The sequence below is a fragment of the Staurois parvus genome, unplaced genomic scaffold (assembly GCF_062004578.1).
Source record: "Staurois parvus isolate SC_StPar_1 unplaced genomic scaffold, SC_StPar_1.0 ptg000097l, whole genome shotgun sequence".
Lineage (NCBI taxonomy): Eukaryota > Metazoa > Chordata > Amphibia > Anura > Ranidae > Staurois > Staurois parvus.
Genome location: NW_028317893.1, coordinates 1932270 through 1955900, shown reverse-complemented (window position 1 = coordinate 1955900; position 23631 = coordinate 1932270). Strand labels below are relative to the sequence as shown.

The 23631-nt window shown below is 39.4% G+C and overlaps 1 protein-coding gene across 10 annotated transcripts in view; it reads right to left on the bottom strand.

The window, feature by feature from the left end:
- Positions 1 to 3760: 3760 nt before the first annotated feature.
- Positions 3761 to 23631, bottom strand: part of PTPRM (protein tyrosine phosphatase receptor type M) — a 998088-nt gene continuing 978217 nt past the window's right edge. For all 10 annotated transcript variants that reach the window (XM_089670974.1, XM_089670978.1, XM_089670975.1 and 7 more), the window contains 3 exons: positions 22252 to 22387; positions 5900 to 6048; positions 3761 to 4280 (listed from right to left, as the gene is read on the bottom strand). In XM_089670974.1, the coding sequence (XP_089527100.1) occupies positions 5995 to 6048; positions 22252 to 22387 (190 nt within the window). In that variant the 3' untranslated portion in view covers positions 3761 to 4280; positions 5900 to 5994. The remainder of the gene's footprint in view (positions 4281 to 5899; positions 6049 to 22251; positions 22388 to 23631) is intronic.

The window sequence follows — 23631 nt, the reverse complement described above, 5'->3', positions numbered from 1 at the left end:
TTTTTGCACTCCTGTATATCCTATCAAGTGATCGATCAATTTTAAAGTAGATGTACACTGTAATCAAATAACATTTGGTTAGCTAAAGCACTATTATACACAGTTGACATTTTTAATTACTTTCATAAAACAATTGCAGCACTAATTGTACATAAGTTGAAGATCCAAGAGATTAATAATAATTATATACAGATGACAGCAAAGTCCATGTAGGATTCCCATATATGGATAGAAATTGGTGCATAAGAAAGAGAATTCCAGTCTAGAAAGAAGACTGTCACCTTCCATTTAAATAAATTGGCCTCTTGCCAAGGTCTGACCACCCAAAGGGTCGGCCAGCATGAGCAGTGTAATATATCTAGCTGATACTGCAACCAGTCTTCAATAGAAATCACTTCCAGAGCAATCAAATATGCTTCTCCAAATTAAAATTCTGAGTAGCAAACTAAGTAACATTGAACTCATGTCTACTTCCCATCCACTAGAGGGATCCGGAAGTGATGTCGGCGGAAGAACAGGAAGTGGGAGTGGTATGTACATGCCACGCCCACTTCCTGTTCCTCCGCCGACATCACTTCAGTATTTAAAAATACTGGAAAACAGGAATTTGACTTACCAGTAAAATCCGCTTATTGGAGTACAGGACGCAGGATCTACAGTCATTACCATTAATTATATGCAGATTCAGGAGATGGGACACTGGCAAAAAAAGGAAGGCAGCTGGGACATCCCTAAATAACCCTTCCAACTCCCATCTAGCCTCAGTTATGTAAAAAGCAATAGGGAAATCATTAGAATAGAGGAGGGTCCTATGCCCTGTACTGTACTCCAGGAAACAGATTTTACTGGTAAGTCAAAAATCCTATTTTCATAGTTGTACAGTGGAGTACAGGATACAGGACGGTATTAAACCCAAAAGCAAACATTTATGGTATTGCAGTTTACCAGTTCTTAGATGTGGTGCCTGCATTTGTTTTCTTTTTTAGGCTTTGTTTTTTATCTGATGATCCTGCCAATACGTCTGTTGTTTTTCAACAGAACAAGTTGTTCTGCAGATGTAGCAGTTAGGGGGTTCAGACAAACCATTTAACACTGACAGGGGTACTTACAATGATCCACTTTTATTTATTTATGTAAAACCTTTATCCCAAAAGGAACAAAACTGTTATAAAGTGTTAGCTGGAGTTTGGCTTCAATTTGTTACTGTATTTAATTCTGCTAGTGCATCTAACACTCCCCCCAGATTAACAATACTGCTGTCCAAAGGTATCTCTGTTGCTCCTTCATCCAGATTGTAGGCACTCTAATACAGGAGGTGTGTTACTGGCCAAATCACCAGGTGAAAAACAAAGGGAAGAAAGCCTAACAAAAAGAAAACGAATGCAGCCACAGCATCTAATGATTGGTAAGCTGCACTACATTACCTTTTTGGTTTTGGGTTTAATACTACTCTAATCATGGGACGTCCAAAGGCAGTCCAACTGAGGAATGAGCAGCACAGCACACAATGCCAACAGGCCCAAATAACAAACAGGTCAAGGAGGTAAGCTTCTTTCAGAGAGATGAGGTCCACCACAGAAATACACTAGAAAAAACTGAAACTAGCTGGGAGTGGAAGGAATTATAAAGTGAATGTTTTTGCAGACTTCTCTTTTTGCCAGTGTTCAATCAAGGAGCTCTGTCTCTCCTACATTTTATGTTTTAATTCTGTATATCAGTTCACTCTCTGCAGTACCCGATTTATTACATGGTCAGTGGTGAGCAGAGGCATCTCCATATACTTCATACACAGTGCAGACATCTCCCTCATATTATATTTTTATCTGGATGGATGTTTTAGCCTACAGTGTTAGGCTATTTTTTCTGTTGGTTGAATGTTTTTTAACTCTTTTGGTTGAATGTAATTAAAGTGTTGCCAAACCCAGAACCCTGCATCCACTATATCTGGTCTCCCACAGTACACAGAACATGGAAGTGCAATTATTTTAGTAAATAGAAACTGCTAAATACCTTTCTCATCAGCAGTTAGAGCAGTCTTGTGACTTCTATCAGTGTCCAGCAGGGCACTAGTTAAAGCTTGTAGGTGGAGTTTTCATTTTGCTCTAGGAGGATGCAGAACCCCTGACCTCTGTCTGGACAGTGAGGATTGGCCATTTGCTGCTCACATGCATTCTCTCAAGAAAAATAAAACTTCTCTAGCAAAACACACCAAACTGAGCATGTGCAGAGTGACTCCACATGATATGTCTTATCAGGAGATAAGAGGACACTGGCAGAAGGAGAGGATCAGAGAAGTCAGGATCAAGCAACGTTTTTACACAATGCAGAGGATTAACCCCTTAGGTTCCACAGTGAGTATAACAAGCATGCTTTACTGTACATACAGACTGATGTTACTTTTGTGGGTTTAGCAACACCTTAAGGCTATTTCCCCTTAGGAGCAAAGGCAAGCAATAGAAACTGAGATTTCACAGACATTATGGGTATTATATGTGACTTTTTTGCGAATGCTACGACAATTATTTTTTCATAAATAGACCCCTAAGTGTCAATTTACAAGCATTAGACCATTGGCATGCTTAGTGAACTATTTTCAATGTTTGCATTTAAGGTTGTACTGCTAGATGTATATTGATCACATAATTCTTATTTTAGCATGTGTACACATATAACATGTTCATATTTACTGAAAGGCACCATGCACACTAGCCATTTTCTAAGCTCTTAGAAGCTGTTATTAGCATTTTTTCTGCTCCTAAATAGTGTTATCCTATGTGTCTGTGCACACTACTTTAAGCTGTTAGCATTTTTTGAGCTTCAGTTTTTTGGAGTGTTTTTCCAGCAGAAAAAAAAAAAACGCTAAACGCTCATAAACACTGTAAAACGCTACTAAAGCGCTCCTAACAGCTTTTTTCTCGCTTTTTATTTTTTTTCCTCTATATGTACTGTAAACACACTAATAAAATGATAGAACTCCTAAACGCTACTAAAAACTGCTATTTTTTTATCCAGCATTTTTTCCAGCATTTTTTGAGCTTACATAAACTTTGATATTTCTTTCTGATTTTATTAATTTTTATATCACGTTGTGTGCATAGTTGCTTCGCTACTGCTATACCTTACTGCCTGCTTTGGTTATTAGCTTTGTAATTCCAGAATGCAAGCCATACACATCTGATGGAATTCAGGGTAGCTTTCCCCTGATACCCATAGATTATTTTAATGAGCTTTATTCTGACAAGACATTACAATATGAGCTATTCTATAATGTGCTATCATATATACATTACGTACATTATAAACAAAATAGGTCGCAGGCGAGGCAAAGCTGTATTAATGGCTTCAGCCAGGAATGATTGCAGAGCTATTAGCTGTGGCAGTCAATGATGGAGAGCAGTTGTAAGCAAAATGTGACACTCTATGGAATCACAACAACGTGCTCTAAATACGGCATCAGCGTAACCACACATAACACAATCCCATAGCAATATCACTGTAAGGCCTTCTAGCTCTGCCACTTCCATCTAAAAGTTAATATCATGCTTGTACAATAGTGTAGTAGTAGTTATGCCTTTAGATTAAATGTGTGGCCTTAGGGGTAGTTTAGGTATATTGAAAATGTTGGGGAAAAACTCAATTTGGAATAATAATAATAATAATAATATTTCTATACTCTTTATATTCTATATATAGACAACATCATTTGTTGTAATTGAACCATTAATATTTAAATATCAACACAAAAGACGCTTTTGATAGATATTTTTTAAAGTATCCTGTTCTTTTTTTTGCAAAGTCATTTATTTTTCCAAATAATACAAATAAAGTCATTATAATTCAACAAAATGTGTCCCATTAAATGCAGTTTAAAACAGATAAATACGTGTCATGTTTTCTGTCAAACACATTGGTGTACAAATGTAATAAAAATATGTAGTCAGAGTGCTGAACTGCATTTTCCACAGAACACAACAAAAGTAAAATAAAATAAAAATCAACACTGTTGTAGTTAAGACATTAACAAAGTAAAAAAAAAATAGGATCCTTCATAAGAATGGAATTGTGCTCGTTCTTTTACCAAAATCTGCTGCTTCGTTCAGGCAACTTGGTCGCTGTGGATAATCAACCCTAGACATCAAGGTGCAACTTGTCCAGAAACAGCGAGACAGTGGGGGTAAAGGCAGTGCAGGCAGCTTCCAGATAACATTTTCCAGCTCCTCAAAGAGCCATTTATAAGAAAGCAAAATAAGCAGAACACTGAAGTCTTCATTGTATATACAGTTGTGTCCAAAATTATTCAACCCCCACTGAAATTGAGTGTTTTGGCCAGTTTGACATTGCTTTTGATCATTCAGTCATCTTGCTTACATTTACATTAAAGAGGCACTTGTAGGTCAGACAAATATAACATAACAGTTATAATGAAATAACCACAAATGTCTTTTCTGTGCTCACAGCATTATCAGTTTTATTCAACCCCCAAGTGACATTCAATCTTAGTACTTAGTACAGCATCCTTTTACAGTTATAACAGCTTTTAAACGTGAAGCATAGCTTGACACAAGTGTCTTGCAGCGATCTACGGGTATCTTCGCCCATTCTTCATGGGCAAAGGCCTCCAGTTCAGTCACATTCTTAGGCTTGCGCACTGCAACTGCTTTCTTTAAGTCCCACCAGAGGTTCTCAATCGGATTTAAGTCTGGTGACTGCGATGGCCACTCCAAAATGTTCCAGCCTTTCCTCTGCAACCATGCTCTAGTGGACTTGGAGGTATGCTTGGGATCATTGTCCTGTTGAAAGGTCCAACGTCTCCCAAGCCTCAGGTGTGTGACGGACTGCATCACGTTTCCATCCAATATCTCCTGGTACTGAAGAGAATTCATGGTACCTTGCACACGCTGAAGCTTCCCTGTACCTGCAGAAGCAAAACAGCCCCAAAGCATGATTGACCCTCCACCATGCTTCACAGTAGGCAAGGTGTTCTTTTCATCATAGGCCTTGTTCTTCCTCCTCCAAACATAGCGTTGATCCATGGGCCCAAACAGTTCTAATTTTGTTTCATCAGTCCACAGAACACTATCCCACAACTTTTGTGGTTTGTCCACATGGCTTTTGGCATACTGCAGTCGACTCTTCTTATTCTTTGGAGACAGCAAGGGGGTACGCCTGGGAGTTCTGGCACGGAGGCCTTCATTACGCAGTGTGCGTCTTATTGTCTGGGCTGAAACTTCTGTACCCACATCTGACAAATCTTTTCTCAGTTCCTCAGCAGTCACACGGGGACTTCTCTCCACTCTACGCTTCAGGTAGCGCACAGCAGTCGAAGTCAGCATCTTCTTTCTGCCACGACCAGGTAGCGTTTCAACAGTGCCCTTTGCCTTGAATTTGCGAATGATGCTTCCTAAGGTGTCTCTTGGTATGTTTAACATCTTTGCAATCTTCTTATAGCCATTGCCCTTCCTGTGAAGAGAAATCACCTCTTCTCTTGTCTTCCTGGACCATTCTCTTGCCTTCACCATGTTTGTAACCACACCAGTAAATGTCTAGAAGGAGCTGAGTATCACAGTCATTTTAAAGCTGCCTAATTGGTGCTTATTATGCTTGATTGCTGCTCGGTGACATCCACAGGTGTTTTCAATACCTGATGGAAAGCACCTGTATGAACCTCTGTTCTTCAGAGTGGTAGTCTTTAAGGGGTTGAATAATTGTGGCAATGAAGAAACCACATAAGAACCATTTACTACTGTATTACATAAACAATTGATGTCATTTTAGTTGCATTTGGGTAGTTACAACGTCCTTGTAGGATTTGATTCTGAATACAATTCCAAATGTACACTATAGTCCCTAAACCCCTTTACAGCATTGGGGGTTGAATAATTTTGGACACAACTGTACACAAATATCAAGGAACAATTTCCATTGTTCTTGTTGAGATGAAGGTGAAAAGTTCTTTTTCTTCTTTCATTTGCTTCCATTGCCTTACTGAAATAGTCACACAGAATTTAAATATTCCAAAGCCACTTCATAGCAGAATTTGTATTGATCCTGAAACAGAAGAGAATACAAATTTTCCAATCAAGAGGGAAGACTGGTATAACAGAAAGGTGAAATCTTGGCATAATGACATTTTTCAAGTCTGTTTAGTCAGGCTACCTTTGTAAGGGCTATTAGATCTGTATGGATGGAATTATTTGCTCAGGCTTATGAAGGGTATAGCTAGATGAAGTTCCCATTGATACTTACAAGGATCTGGCAGATAAGATCTCTGGTTACATTTGTGTAAAAAATATAATGCAGTGCATAGTCATGGTTAAAGTTCTCATTACTCTGAATTGAGAATTTATATAGCTAATTTTCCTAAAGCCATTGTTTATTAGCTTCAGCAAAAAATAGTTAATATACTGCCATCTTGTGTATATTTTGTTTTTTCTGTGTTCCCTCCCATCTTTTGCCCACTTGTAATGTAATTCCTCTTCCTTTTCACTCTGTCTTTATTGGGATGAATATGGCTGCTAGTTTCTAGGCCGCATGTAATCTGCTCACATCCGAGAACACATTACCATCAGGGGCGGACTGACTATTTGTGCACTCGGGCACTGCCCGAGGGCTCCAGGGTCAGTAGGGGGCCTCATAAAATGCCCCTGGTACCTTTTTATAGGCTTTTTTGGGTGTACTTTGAGTGTGGGCAAGGACACAGGGGCCCCATGATCCCCTATTGCCCAGGGGCCCCATGAGTTGTCAGTCCACCCCTGATTACCATATTTTGACCTGCAAATACCATCTTTTCAGTCATCTGCTACATCTTGTTGTCTGCAGCATCTTCTGCATTGCAATAAAAGACCCATGGATGAGAACAAAGTGTTTGGTGAGTTCAGCTATTTGATAAAGACTGTGATCTGCTTATATGGGCCAGGCACAGAGGTCTCAGCAAGGGATAAGTCACTAATACAATAGTTTGAGTCAGAATAGAAAGCCATATATTATGCAATTTTCTTTTCTTTAACCTCTTCACGCCGGCCACACACAAATGTGCGGCCTCCCGGTGTCTGGGCCTAGACACATTTGTGTGCAATTAAGAAAAACAAATGTGCTGAGAGTGCACACCCTGCACGCTCCCAGCGCACATGTTCGGTACTCATGGAAAGGTCCCGATCTCCTCTTTCGATCAGGACCTTTCCCGATCATGTGACCGCTGTGACGGCGAATCACGGTGGTTACATGACCCTAAAACCCCGCCTCTCCTCCCGGCTTCTGAAACCCTTAAAGGGCTGGGAGGCGCCGGCGCCAAGGGGTTAACCACAAGGTGATGGAAAGAAAATTGTCTGATTCCTCCATCAACACATTCAGTGTTGATGGGGAAATCTCTCCTGCAGCGCTATTGTGTTCTGTTGGTGGGGAGTGCAGGGAGCCTTCCCCACCAACACACTACAATGATCATTGCTGGTGGCTATAGATGCCGGCAGTGATCTTACAAAAAAAAAAAAAACAGACAGGCTGGTTCTACTGAAGTTGATTGATAGATAGATTGATAGAAATTCGAATAAACTCCTGCTGAACTAGACAAATCTTGATCAATTTATGGCTGGCCTAAGCAACAGGATTGTCATGGGAACTGTCAACAAATTCTGTCTCTGATCAGTTCAAAAAAGAGAGGCTTTGCCGTTAAAATGCTAGCAGTTAGTAAGATGATCATTATTACTGCAGATTAAACAGGTTTACCAGCAGATATTAACTGCTTTAGCACCGCCCCATAGCAGAAATACTGGTACAGGGCAGCAGCTGTGTGCAAAATTACGTATATATTTGTGATTTTGCATTTTTTAGTTGGAGACGTGCGCACGTGTCCTACCCATGCCGCCATTCATGGCCATGGCTGTCAATCACTGGGTCCCGGCTGGTGATTACTCGCCGGTGCCCAGTGATTGCTGAGGATCTCCGACGGGGGGGGAGAGCTGTTAGTAAACAAAACAGTTCTCCTCCCTGTCAGCTCCTGCACACTGCTTTGCATGGCTGTGCACAGCACAGCCATACAAAGCAGGGTGCTTACAGTGAAGCACAAACAGAATGTGAAATAAAACTGCAGACAGCTAACCCTTTGATCTCCCCACATGTTAACCCCTTCCTGCCCAGTGCCATTAGTACAGTGTCAGTGCTTTTTATTAGCACTGATCACTGTACTGGTGTCACTGGGGATGTCAGTGACACCACGTCAGTTTTCCCTGTCAGAATGCCAGCCGCAGTCCTGCAGTCCCACTGTAAGTCACTGATCGCCACCATTACTAGTAAAAATAATTTAAAAAAAATTAATTTACACATATTGGGATTTTTTTTTAGCAAAGACATGTAGCAGAATATATTTTGGCCTAAATTTATAATGAAATTTGAGTTTTACAATTTTTTTACTGGACATGTTTAATAGCAAAAAGTCAAAAATATTGTTTTTTTCTCAAATTTTTGGACTTTTTTTTATAGTGCAAAAAATAAAAAACGCACAAGTGATCAAATACCACCAAAAGAAAGCTCTATTTGTGGGAAAAAAGGACATAAATTTAATTTGGGTGCAGCATTGCATGACCGTGCAATAGTCAGTTAAAGTAACACAGTGCCGTAACGGAAAAAATGGCCTGGTCAGGAAGGGGGGTAAATCCTCTGGAGGGCAAGTGGTTAAATAGTGATCAGAAAGCTTCTTTTGTACCTACTAATGGGTATCAGCTTGCACTCCATGGCCTATAGCAGTAGCATCAACTTCCTTCTTGCTCTAACTGTAAAGGGTATGTTGCATAACTCCATCCCTATGTCAACCTTATGCCGAACTGAGTGCATTGGTCAAGTAATGTTATGTAATGGGAGCAGAGCAGCATGGCAGTCTTGGGTCTTGGGCTCTGATTACAAAACAGGTTTATTTTAGATTCACAAAAGTTAAAGAGCAACTCTAGGTATGCAACTAAATAAGCAGCTTATATACTGTAAGTATAGGAACTGTTTTACAGGTGAAAGGGTTTGCAATTATGGAACCTAGGCACCCCAGTCGGACAACAACGCCAGAAGCTCGACCACTACAGCTGCAGCACAGATTTGTCAAGAACACACCACCAGGATGCTGATTTGATAATTCCCTGCCATCAACTGTGTACTGCAGCACAGCAAAAGCAGGCCCTCCTTTTCCCAGGCTATCTGCTACAATGCATAAAAATGTCCAGTAAAGAAATTTTAAAAATTAAATTTCATCATAAAATTACAGAAGGGCTCAAAGCAGACAATTTCAGGTATGCAAATTAGTTTGAAATCACAAATATATAACTATTCTGAAAGCATAACTGCATTATTTTGGTATTTTTGTGCCAGCCTGGACTTCAGTTTTTGGCATACCAGTGACACAAGAAAGAAAAATATACTTTTCAGTTGCTTTCCTCAGTTTCCTATAAAGTTACAGATAGGGAATAGATTTTTCATTGAATCACACATAGCATATAAAATAATGGGTTCTTTCTTTAACTAACCCAGCCACTTTATTACAGTATATATAACTCAGTATACATACTTTGATACATACTTTGATTCTAACTTTATTTTCCTCACATGAAAAATGTACTTTCTGATTCTCATCTTGTTTGGCAAATGATATAAAACCTGTGATATGTCCATGTTCCAGTCTGCTTTAGCTGAAGCCCTTTAGTGCACAGAGAGTACAAAAATTCAAATGTGGAAATGTTGATTTTGAAGCTTTATTAGAACATCAGAAAAAACAGTCCAGACATCTGTCAAACCTACAGTATTTATCTCTGTACACAGCAACTCATGAGACAACATGTCACTAGGGCTGAAACTAATACTAATTATACAATGTTGCCAAAATCAGTTATCACTTCCATACATTACAGCGTTATTCTTCAAGACTCAAAAGCTGCTTTAAGGGATGGTTCACACTATTGCGGTGCAGGAAAACGATTCGGACAGGAATTGCATTGCCTTCCTGTTCAAATCACATGCGATTCTTTGCAGTGCAATTTGAGCCACTCATTTTGTATGACTCAAATTACACCGCAAATCACACCACACCCCAAGGAAATGTGCATGTACCTTTTTTTTTTTTACACTGGAATCGGATCACATGGGATCCGATTCAACCAATTGCACTGCATTCTGCACTATGGTAGTTTATTGATAACTACAAGCCGACAGCCACAAAGGCTGTCGTTACTTGTAGTTTTCCATGCACATATTTCTGTGAATGAATGACGTGGCCAGGCGGGCGGAGACGGATGGAACATGTTCCCAAAGGTGAACTTATTCTTTAACTGTGCAAATTTCTATTATCTGTGTCGGGCATGTCTGTTAGCACCCAATGGACAACCATGGAGTCATCACCTAGGACAAATAACTTTAGGCCATTTCTCTAAACTTTTCAGCATTCTAAATTGGTTCTACTAATACAGAAAATCACAGCATACGGACTCATAAGGTTTTCCAAGAGAGATTTTTGCCTTTGAAGACTTTGAAGTACAATTGAACTGTATGAATGCTCCAGGCGGAATGTCCCTCATATTTGCTATTAGTTCCCTAGGCATGCAAAGACTGTTCACATTTGATTAGTCATTGCACAGTCTAACTATTCGATCACTGCAGGAATATCCCGATTAGTCATATATAGCAATAACATGATAAGAACATCTGATTTACCCTATGTAACCTCAATATGCAGAAGCATCTGGAGTAATTCAGTACTAAGAGAATATTTTTTCTTTATGTGCAATGTACAGGGATATTATGAATGCTATATGACCTCAGAGCCTTGAATGATATCATGTAAAAGCAACAAGATAAAAATCAGACATCATAGTGAAACTCCTGTTGATTACATTTCTTTTCTATGAGGGGCTGGAATAGATACAAATGATAAGGGGATGGCACATTGTCTTCAATTATTTCCAGATTTTAAGTTTGGTATGTGTTAGTTTAATGTGGCCATTTGTGTCACAGATGGGCTCCTTATGGACTATGCTGTAAAAAGACACTGCTTTTGGCCATAATCAGACAAAATCAAATTAAAAAAACAAGTCAGCTCTCAGTGTGCTACATACTATTTGTTTCTTCAGCAGATGTTATAATAGTCTCTCCTACAAGATTAAAAATTCAATAAAGCATTTGAACCTCCACACTCAAATGTTTCTCCAGATGTACTTGTTTTGGCCAAAAAATTAAAATAAAGGTCACTGACTGGGAACTAGGCAGGCATCACAATGGAATTAAACTGAAAAACTAACAGTAGAGATGCACCCATACCTGTTTTTTATCGGCGAGAATGAATGCTGATACCTGTGCTCAATTACTCGCCAATACCTTTGGGGTGCGATTAAAGCTCACACAAAATTAATGGGCTCAAATCTCACTGCAATGAATCGCATGTGGTTTGAACAGGAATGCGGCATGATTGCTGTCTGAATTACGTGGTTTCCCACACTGCTCCTGTATGAACCCAGTGTGAAGTCACTATGACCAGCCTGGGCTCACACAGGAGCGGTGCATAAAACCACGTGATTCAGACCGACATCATGCCGCATTTCTGTTCAAATCACATGCGATTCTTTGCAGTGCAATTTGAGCGTATTCATTTTGTATGGGCTCAAATCGCACCGCAAAGGTATTGGTTTTAGGTATCAGAGCATTTGCACAAGTACAAGTGCAAATACTTAGTATTGGCAACAATACCGATATTGGTGCAACCCTAACTAAAAGCAATATAGTACAGATGGGATGGACTCCTATTCTGGCCAGTTTTCTGGCGGGTTTGAAAGTCCTGAGAATCTTTAGATGCGTGATCTGCGTGATATCCAGCTTACTCCTTTCCCAAGCGATCCCTTAGGAGGCCACAAGTTAAAATGATGGAGTATATTGGATTTTTATAGATTTGATTTAATAACTCTATGTGAAAATGGACTACATAGTTTTTCTCCAGTGACATGTGGTCTACTTTGTGGCGGGTAATGTTTCTCCAGAGGAAGAGATATGAATCTATACAGTGCTGTCTATCAATCTTCCTGTGGCATCTCAGTAGTAAGTGACCGTTGACTCCAATTTTTTAGACAAAACAGTAACATCTTTTGAAACTCCTAAATGCAAAGGTCCTTGTATTTTATTTGCACTTATAAGCTATACCTTTATGCACAGTTAAAAGCCAAATCAATACAATAATACTATATGAAAAAATCATTATGTCTGAGGATGACAAAGTAGAGCAATTTAATCAAATATGGCAGGCATTGATACTGGCTTCAGATAACCTAGGACTCTCTCCCATTGGGCATCATAGGTCTTATTGAACTTTCTCCTTAACACTCTCCATATGCTTGATTAGTGTTCTGTATAAAGGTATTGATAGGCTGGTGTTGCTTATCAATACTATGTTATTTGCTCAGTGTCTCTGAGCACCAGAAGGATAATATTGCTGTCACAGCAGTCGTTCCAACTTGGAAATACTAAATACATTTTTTTTACATGAAAATGGTCCCTGCTTTAATGTGTTTGCAGTAATTTTGATAACAGTCACATGCTGACACACATTCATGTACAGGGTGTCCCTAAAGTCTGGACACATAGGCAAAATGCATATTGAGAAAAAAAACATATAACTAGTGATATTTCTTATGTGTCCAGACTTTACGGAGACCCTGTATAAGAAAAGTCAAGTTCTAAGTGTTGGGAGGAACAAGCTGCTATAACATTTGCCTGGAATTATATAGCATTTTTGCATATTGGTTTGTTAAGTGTTAAAAATAACTATTGTATCACTAGCATACTACATTCCTTGAACATGTAGTTTGAAATGGTGACATTAATGTAAATAACAAACATTTGGACTAATTACAATGAGGGGGAATGTTAACGATGTGTATCATGACAAGGGTGAACACAGTCCCTATATTGCTGTTTGAGACATATAAATTGCACTTGTTTGTTTATATTGCCTTTTGTTTGTTAGCCATATACTACATCAAAGATGACTTTTGTCATTTACTGTTCCTATTACTTATACTGTTCACATCAAGTGAAGTTCCAACACTCGAGAAGGACTCTGTGAAGTGAGAAGCTGGCCAAGGTCACTTGGAGTGGGGTGCCAGGTATACATTATAACACTGATCAGTTGCATCCCAGCCCTGTTAAAGTCTTCTTTTTAAAGTCATTCTTTTTTGTGACACCCTGTTCAAGTGAAAGAAGAATGCAAATTAGATTGGAACAGTGGTACAGGATACAATTTTGTGTGAAGTTGGGTAAATTTGCATAATAAACCTTGGAAATAGTGAGAAAAACATATGGAGAAGCTGTGCTATCATCTACACAAGTGTACCGATAGCACAAGGTCTTCAAGGAAAGACGAGAAGTTGCTGAAGACGAACAACGACCAGGATGCCCCTCTGTCAAAAATGGAGCAGATTGTGGATGCAGTGAGGTCTGTTGTTTGAACATGAGAAAAGTGTGTACAAAACCTGTTCCAAAGAACTTGTCACCTGATCAAAAGGAACACCGTCGGCTCATTTGCCAAGACCTGTTGGCCCGTTTGGAAAGGGAGCCTGATTTTTTTTAGGCGAGTGATCACGATGGATGAGTCCTGGGTGTTTGAGTATGATCTCAAGATGAATAAAGTTCAGCATGGTACACACCCACGTCACCTTGCCCCATGAAGGCTCAAACAAGGAAATCCAAAGTTAAATCAATGGTCATTGTTTTTTTTGATTGACGTGGAATTGTCCATAAGGAATTTGAACCTACTGATCAAACTGTGAATCAAATATTTACCTGGAAGTTTTTTGTGTGCATCCTGAGATTGGCTCAGCTTGGATCCTTCATCATGGAAACACACCGAGCACAGTGCTTTGGCTGTTAGAAAGTTTTTGGCTGGAAAACACATCACGGTGCTACCCCATCCATCCTACAGCCCTGATTTGGTTCCTTGCAACTTTTTCATATTCCCAAAGATGAAGAAGGGTTTGAAATAACATTATTTTCGTAGTGTGGATAACGTCCAAGGAGCCACTACGCAGGCTCTGAATGCCATCCCACTTGAAGACTTCCAGGGATACTATGAAGAATGGAAACATTGCTGGGAGCGTTGTGTACACTCACAAGGTGCATACTTTGAAGGGGACAATGTTCAATTGTAAAATTCTTCAATAAAATAATTTTTAAAGTATCATTCTCATTACTTTCTGGACACACCTTGTGTACCAGTTTATGCTGTTTTTTTATTTATATTGAATCTATCTTCTTCTGTATTTCTGTATATTACATCCTGGTATCCATAATTACGCCTTAATAATAACCGATAAATATACCTGTATGATTAAAGTGCATGTAAACCCTAGTAATGAACTTCTCTTATTTCCTCCCTTTTGGTCTTCTAAATACACCATTGAAAGTGTTTTGCTATAACTGGTCAATAAGTGAAGAAAATATCTTTTGATTTTGTCAGAAATCATATGAGCTGATAACATCCTGTTCTTGCTGCCTGTATACAAGGAGGAGTTATGGAGATAAGGAGGAGAAAGGAGATGAGGTTTTTTGTATTCTTTGTAATCCATCAAATTAAATAGGCAGGGCTGATACCATGTTCTTAGGAAATTTAGAGATGCGCTGTCATGTCAAAAAGGAAGGTAAAACTACACTATACTTCTGGCACATCATCAACTATATTTATGTACTTTCCTTATGTTTAAAATGGTAAAGCATGGGGAAATGTGCAGGTATTCTACAGATGTACAATTTTTTAAAATTATTTTGCCTTGACATATACTTTAGCAGTGTGGTGGTGCACTGACCATGCTGGGCAGCACACACTGACTAGGAGAATTACTCACACTGTTATATTGGCAGCATTCAGAACGCTTTTCAGAGGTGGTTGACAGGTGGTGAGGAGGCAGTGTGATGCCTCTTCATTGCCTGTTTTAACCCCATTTTTGTCAACCAATGCATTGCAACTAGCAGCATTGCACGCAGTTTCAGGGAATTTACGGCGCTTCCTTGTTTGCTTACCGATCACTTGTCTCTTGTCGTCACTGATCATGACATGTTGAATAGTGTTTGCTGTGGGAGTAAGTTCTCATGCACACTGGACATTTTTACAGTGGCTGTTTTTGGCTTTTGATGTTTTTATCTACAGCCAGTAAACCCCCCAGCATGTTATCCTATGTGTCCATGCACGCATAGACTGTAATCAACATTTTTTGGCTGAAAAAACCCCCCCAGGACTAGTGGGTTTCTAGAGTAGTTTTTTTTAGCTGTAAAAACGCCCTAACTCTGAAAAACATGGCAAAACACGGTAAAACGCCCAAACTGGCATTTTTTTATGGTTTTTTTACCACAATTTTTTTTGTTTTTTTTTATCCAAAAAACGCTAAACACGCAAATATGGGAAAACGCAGCTAATTGCGGCAAAATGCCACTAAACGCTAATGCAAAAATGCTAAAAAAAACCTAAAAAACTCACATTTTTAACGTGACTTTACACAGCTAACGTTACCAGCGTTATTGAAACGTACAGTGTGCATGGAGCCTAAAGAACTGTATCTGCAGCATGTATACAACCTCACCCTCTGATCGTTAGAACGGGATCCGGGGCTCTCAGTGACACCCCAGCAGGGGCGGACTGACCATTTGGAAACTCTCGCACTGCCCGAGGGCCTGGGGTCAGTAGGGGGCCTCATGAGATACCCCTGGTAACTTTGTCATAGGCTTTTTTGAGTTTGGGCAAGGACACAGGGGCCCCATGATCCTCTATTGCCCGGGGGCCCCGTGAGTTGTCAGTCCTCCCCTGCACCCCGGTCTTTGTGCTGGGAGCGTGCTCCCAGCATAAAGACAGGTATGCAAATATGCGGCCCCACGGAAAGAAGCCCAGTTCTGTGAGGCCGCATATTTGGGTGACATTGGCTTGAAGGGGTTAAGCAATCTCAGCTCTACTCAGTACAGTAGAGCCCCAAAATAACTAAATTTGCCTATACTATTAGCACCTAACTAAAAGGGTTCTACACAAGATATGTAGGGAATTCATACAACAGCACAGTGCTTGCCAATAACAAACACATTTATGGGTAAAATGACAAAATCAAACAAGACACAAGGCAAACGATGACAAACTGATAGTACAGTTTGTTTGGAAAATTATAGCACTGTTGTGTCAGCGATGTATTTGTGTAGACTTGTAAAGTTCTTAATAGATCCACTTAAAGAGTGATGCAAAACCTTCAGAGCTCAATGAACAAATTATTTAATGTAATTACTTTTGAGAGGGACAATTGACAAATGCTTGCATGCATACAGTATTTCATCAGGGGCACAAAAGCACCTACGTGTAGGGACACAGAAGACTGCACCTCATTACATCAGACAGCTTCTATTTGCTTTAACTACTGCAGCCACAATTAAATACAATATTCTTCAAGTTAAAATAAAAGCTGGCTAGCTGAGAAAACGCATAAAAAAATGTATAATTTAAAACTCTGGCAATTCATTTCACAATGTTGCCTTTTGCGAGCGTACAGATGCACTCTGTGGGAAGAATATTAAGCATTGTTCACAATTCAATCTTGGAAACTAATGAGAAAAGTACTGATCTGGGTACTTTGCGGATAAAGGAAGCATACAAGCTCTGAGAATGTGAAGAGTTCCTGAGCAGAGATAAACAGATGCCAGGTTCATGGTTCATAATCAGAACACAATCTATTGTCTCCTCATACAACTCGTCTGGCAACATGGAAATAGAATTACTACAGTGCTGGAGCGGTGCCAGTAATTTGCCATTATACTCAGTGACATTATGTTATGCCTACATATTTGTTATCATGCATTAATTGAATAGATGGCTTATATTTTGAATAGGAATGTGGCACATTGTGATTCAAACGAAATAGATGTGCTTCCACACACATAGATAATAAAAGAGATTTTATTTATATTTCAGTTTTTCTGCTCTCTCCTTTCAGTTTGCCGCTGCAGTGCTGCTATTAATGAGTGTTTTTAGACAAAAGAATATACTGGTAGATTGAGAAATCAATAATCTTTCGAGTTTGATTAAAACAAGGCTTTTGAAACAACCCATGCCAACAAATGGGAATGAGATTTGACTCAAGAGGCATTATAACACGTGAGAAGGCAAAAAAACAGACCTGTTTGGAGCACACTGCCTAAATGTTGCTGATCTAATGATAACACTAAGGCAAGCCATAGGTGATTCGATTTTCTTCCCTGCAACCATGGGTCAGGATTGATGGGAGAATGCCTACCATGGATCTATTGTGTTCTGCTGACAGGGAGCCTTCCTGGCCGGCAGGACACAATGATTACTGCTAGTGGCTATAGTCACCGGCAGTAATTGCATGTAAAAAATTGATTGATGGATCAATTTAGCTAGAACCTGCCTGCCCATACAGTAGATGGATCAAATCTCGGCTGGTCCCTGCGGAACGGGCCGAGATTCAATTAATCTATGGTTGGCTTAAGTCATCCTTGAACTGGTATACTGATTGTAGAATTGTGCCAACAAGAATTGGACAGATGGGACTGGAGATCAACATCTAACCGTGAGTTTCATGAAAAATGTCAAATCTAGACTTTTTATCACTTCTAAATAATGAATTGAAGTAACACATGAATTAGGGAAATCTAGCAGCACTATAGGTTACAGGAGAAGTGATGGGAGCACATGATCAGTTTTTCAACTTGAATAAAGTGGATCCCAGGGCTAATGAAGTAACACTTTCATAACACAGCACTTTCCCTTTAAAATAACTATGTTGTTATTCAAAAACTATGTTGTTATTCAGGGGTTGATTTACTAAGACTGGAAAGTGTAAAATCTGGTGCAGCTCTGCATGGTAGCAAATAAGCTTCTAACTTCAGCTTGTTCAATTAAGCTTTGACAAAACCCCTGAAAAATGATTGGTTTTTATGCAGAGTTGCACCAGATTTTGCACTCCCCAGTTTTATTAAATCAACCCCACAAGTACAATGTTGTAATTGCTTTTGGTATAGTCACATAGCCCATATCAGCCTCAAAAGACCACATGGTCCCTGCTGATCCAGCCAAATTGTGATCCATGTATGGGCAGGGATGTTGTACAAAAGTCAATCTACTAATCTGTACAACTCTCCTGATGGATTTTCCCCACTTGATCAGCACCAACAGCTATAGCTTGGCAGAGCTGATCAGTGCATTTTGATGGCAGGGAAGTCTCTTCACTGTAAGAATAAATAGCACAGCAGGGAAGACTCCTCCATCCACATCCAATGTGCGGATGGGGGAACGAGTTAGTCCTTTGTTCAACGTGCTTGACAAATGAAAAAAATCTGACTCATCTATTAGCTGCTTTAGGTAGGATAAAGTGGTATGTTGTCAGTCAGAGAGCAGGAAAAAATAAGGTTGAAAAAAATCTAGTGCATTGACTAAATGTTTGTTTTTGCCCAGAGTTACTCTTTAACCACTTCCATACAGGGCACTTTTACCCCCTTCCTGCCCAGGCCAATTTTCAGGTTTCTGTACTCTCACACTTTGAATGACAATTGCGCGGTCATACAACGTTGTACACAAACTAAAATTTTATCATTTTCTTCACACAACTAGAGCTTTCTTTTGGTGGTATTTAATCAACACTGGGATTTTTATTTTTTGCTAAATTAACAGAAAAAGACCAAAAATGTTGAAAAAAACCCACATTTTTCTTTGTTTCTGTTGTAAAAGTTTGCAAATAAATAATTGTTCTTCATAAATTTTGGCCAAAATGTATTCTACTACATGTCTTTGGTGAAAATAACCCAAATTAGTATTTATTATTTAGTCTGTAGGAAAGTTATAGAGTTCACAAACTATGGTATAGATCTGAAGTACTGACAGCCAATCTAATTTCTTGAGGTCCAAGAATGTCAGAACAGTACAGATATCCCCCAAATGACCCCTTTTTGCAAAGTAGACAGTCCAACGTATTTCACAAGAGGCATGGAGAGTTTTTTGAAGTTGTAATTTTTTTGTCATAATTTTTCGGAAATTAAAAAAGTTATTTTCACTATTTTTTTTTTTACATACTGTCACCAGTGCAGTACAGCACCATCAAATAACTGGCATGGCAGTGATCAGGGACACTGACTGGTGACAGTACGAAAAAAAAAAATGGATAATTTTTTTTTCTATTATTTTTTATTACATTTTTTTAAGATTTTCATATTTCACTATAACCAAAGTAGTATAATGTTACCATAGTAACATTGTACTACTTTGGGGAAGTGATCAGTATTTTTACACAATTTGCTTATAGCAAAGAATTACTTTGCTATAAGCAAGCATTTACCTGAATGAAATTGATTCATTCAGGGTTTTTTTGACATGAAAGGAAAGCATCCATTGTATACAACTATCATGTGACCTGCTGTGATTGGTCACAGCAGGTCACATGGTACTGGCAACGGGGCCGGTACACAGATCTGTCATCGGCTGAGGTACACGGCCGGTGACAGATCGTGCTGCTGCGTGGCTCTGCGGGCACGCAAACTGCGCATGCCAGAAAGGACGCCATATGGCGTCCACCTGGAGGGACGAGGTGTTCGCCTGGCCGCCATCTGGCCATAGGCCAGGCGGGAAGTGGTTAAAAGTATCCAGACAAATTTTTTTTTTTGTATAGAGTACGGGGAGGATTACAACCCTTGTCAGATTTCAATTCCATTTATTTATTATTTATTTCAGGTACTTATATAGCGCTGTCAATTTACACAGTGCTTTACACATATATATTGTACATTCACATCAGTCCCTAACCCTCAAGGGGCATACAATCTAAGGTCCCTAACTCATATCCATACATACACATATTAGGGCCAATTTAGACAGGAGTCAATTAACCTACCAGCATGTCTTTGGAGTGTGGGAGGAAACTGGAGTACCCGGAGGAAACCCACGCAGGCACAGGGAGAACATGCAAACTCCAGGCAGGTGGTGCAGTGGCTGGGATTCGAACCAATGACCCTAGTACTGCCAGGCGGAAGTGCTAACCATTTAGCTACTGTGCTGCCCATTTAATGGTGCATTAGAAAGATTTCCACTCATAGTCCACTCTTATAGTCTGGCTGACAATAGTTTCACCAGACAGGAAGTGAGGGGAAATCTACAACAGGAACATAGTCAGCAATACAAGGATTTTAGCCTTCCCTATTCTACTTTAGAAAAAAATCTGTGCTGCTGCAGGAATTAATGACAAAGAATGGTCATTGTGTGCATGTGACAACAAAATCACAAATTCTCCACAAATGTGGCTTGTATGGGAAGGTTGCAAGAAACAATCCACTCCTCAAGAAAGGCCACATGCAGTCATGACTGAACTTTGCCAAAATGCACCTTGAAGATTCTGAGGCCACATGGAAAAAGGTGTTGTGGTCAGATGAGACTAAAATTTAATTACTTCACTAAACGATATGCCTGGTGGAAATCCAATGCAGCTCACCATCCAAATAACACATTCCTACAGTAAAGCATGGAGGTGGTAATATCCTGTTATGGGGGTGTTTCTCTACAGCAGAGACTGGAGCACTTGTCTGGATAAAAGGAAAAATGGATGGGGCAAAATACTACCACATTCTTGGGGAAGATCTGCTGCCCTCTGCCAGAAAGTGGTCAATGGGAAGAAGGTTTACCTTCCAACATGACAATGACCCAAAACACATAGAAAAAATGAACACACAGTGGTTGTAGGAGAAAAAAATGAATGTCCTTGCATTGCCTAGTCATAGCCCAGAATTAAACCCCATTGAAAATCTGTGGAATGACTTGAAGACTACAGTCTATAAATGCTCACCATCAAATCTAACTGAACTTGAGCAGTTCTGGAAGAAGACTGGTCAAATATTGCAATGTCTAGATGTGCAAAGTTAGTAGAGACATATCCCAGCAGACTAAAGGGTGCAGATAAGGCAAAATGTGGTTCAACAAAGCACTGACACAAGGGGGTGATCATTTTTACTGCAATATAGCCTAACAATAAATATTCTGTCACATGAGTATTTTGTGGGCTATCATTATTGATTATCATTTCAAAATGTTAACTGCCTGCCTTCTGTGGTTACTTACTGGCTTCAATACCAACAAAGTGCAGATTAGGAAAGTTGAAGAAAAGACAGAATTTTATATTTGTATACATCTCTACTGTATTGTGGAAAGAGGGTCAGTATTATAACCAAACAACAAAAATTTTCCTGAAGGAAAGGTGAGCAAGTGTAGCTTCCAAGTTTTGCTCATGACAAGTTTCTTTTAAATGTACATTGTTGCTATGCCCATTCAGGATAAAATGGCATTGACTGTGTAAAGCCTACCCCAACCACTTGATACTTCCCTCTCCATCATTCCCCCACTACTTCTGTCACAGTCACCACCAAAATACCCAGTATGATATTGGAACTCCATCATTTGACTGTGCTGAAGCCTATTGACTGACCACTAGGCCTGAGAACCATGCACCATGGGGAGGGATCACATGCTCCCGCATACCCAAAAATACCTGGGACTTTGCCGTGGTAGCCATAGAAGGAAAGGGGGTGGGGGAAGCAATGCAAAGGTGAGAAACAAAAAGGGTGCAGAGGGAGTGTTCTACTTTGGCCTCCATGGGAAAGATGAAAGTGTCTTAAAAGAGAGGGACGGGAATCCCCCCCCACCCTCTATACTCCCTTAGGTGGATGCAGCATCTGTCCAATGCTGCATGTGTCCCCTGCCACTTCTAAGACAGAGAACTGAGCAATCAAAGACCCCTAGTTGCTCAGTTCAGTGAGTCAATGACTGACAGTTACAATCAGGATCTTTCCAGAGCCTAGACCGGCTGTGACATCAACTGACAACGGGCTTTAAAATGTGTCACAGGAATGCAGAACAAACTGCACTCCTGTGATCCCCAGGACAAGAAGGGCCAAAAGAACTTTGGCCCAACTTCTCCTTTAAAAAAACGATAATGGTGGTTAGAATGAATATATCATCAGTATTTACTCTACTTTTGTGAAATATTTAGACTTTGTTTCCATTACGCCTAGGTACGGAAACACAGCATTTATATCACATACCTTGGAGTAAATTCCACAAGCCTTTAGGATCTTTTCATTTGGATGCATTATCCTTGTGGTAAGAAAATTCTCCTTGTTTTGTCAAGCATTTCCACAACATACAAGAATGCCTGCTACAGCTGAGATAATGAAACATTTGTATTCAGTAGTAAAATGAGAAAAACGTACCAAGAGGTCCACCATGTTAGGTTTATTGTTCCTAAGTGTCTTCACAGCGTGGAATACGTCAACTGCCCTCTGGTGCTGAAGCATTTCACAAACAATACTAATTGCACAAAATGTTCCACTGCGACCACCTCCATTCCTGTGAAGAGAAGAGTTAAACGAGATTTAGCCTGAGTTCCCCGAGTGTTTCTGTGAAATTGCAATCCCTCAAGTATCATATGAGCTTCAGTTAAAACTCAAACGATCTAAATTATTGGTTTGAGTTCTATACACGGTCTGCATCTCAAACTTTTCATGTACAGCTTCTGCCCTTCAAGAGGTGATAAAGAAACAAGCTACAGGGGATGTGATCATTAGAGACTGTGATTTCAAGACTACTTAGGAAATAGCAATGCGGCAATCAAGACATATTTCTGTTGATGGTCTGTATTCAACTTACGAGTATTTCATTTATTTGAAATGCTGTATAATACTTACTGTTAAAGCTGAGCTCCAGGAAAAAAAAGATTTTACATTTGCTATGTAAATATAAACTACCTCTATTGATACCTGTCCCAGCATGCGTTGCTTCTGCTACATTACAGAAAACTTGTATTCTTATTCCGTCTGTATAGTTCTGTAAGTACCAAACAACCCTCACTGAGACTTACAATTCCAGTCGGAGGAGGTGCATATGATGTCACAATCTCCTGCCATCCAATCACAGAACACCTTGAATTCTGTAAAAAGAATACAAGCTGTTTTTTTGAATGGATGAGGTAGAGAGCGAAGAACCTACTATTAGAGCTGTGCTACAGCCAGAACTGCAAATCTGGCCAAACACTAGTAGAATTTTGTTAGAAATGTTTCCATTTAAAGACATTTATTTTTTTCCCTAATGGGGTCACAGAATGAGTAGGATGGACATTTTTTTTTTCAAACGAACAAATTTCTAACAGTGTGCGTTGTTTTAATGTGGGAAACTACATTCATTCCAAAATTGAATGTTAAAAATGGTATCTGTTTATAGTAAAGGCAGTTCAGCTTCACTATATATATGAAACTAGACTGCCATCTTCAATACGGAGATATGAAAAAATGGTTAAAGTGTGGCAACCATGGAGTAAATGGTACTCAGAACAAGAGTTTGACTTATCAGTTTTACTTTTTTCATCTTTTCTTCCTCATTTACTACAGCTTGGAACTTTCATTACTTTCTATATTATTCTTGATGGAAACACACTTATGTTGTAAAGAATGGCCAATTTGTTTTCTAACTTTATACCGTATTGCTATACTTGCAAATATCAGTATGGCTTTTGTATTAAAGTTTGATCTAGCCAGTTTTGGCTTTCCTGTTTTCCTGTTATTTATCCACTTTTGAAAATTAATAAAAAATGATTG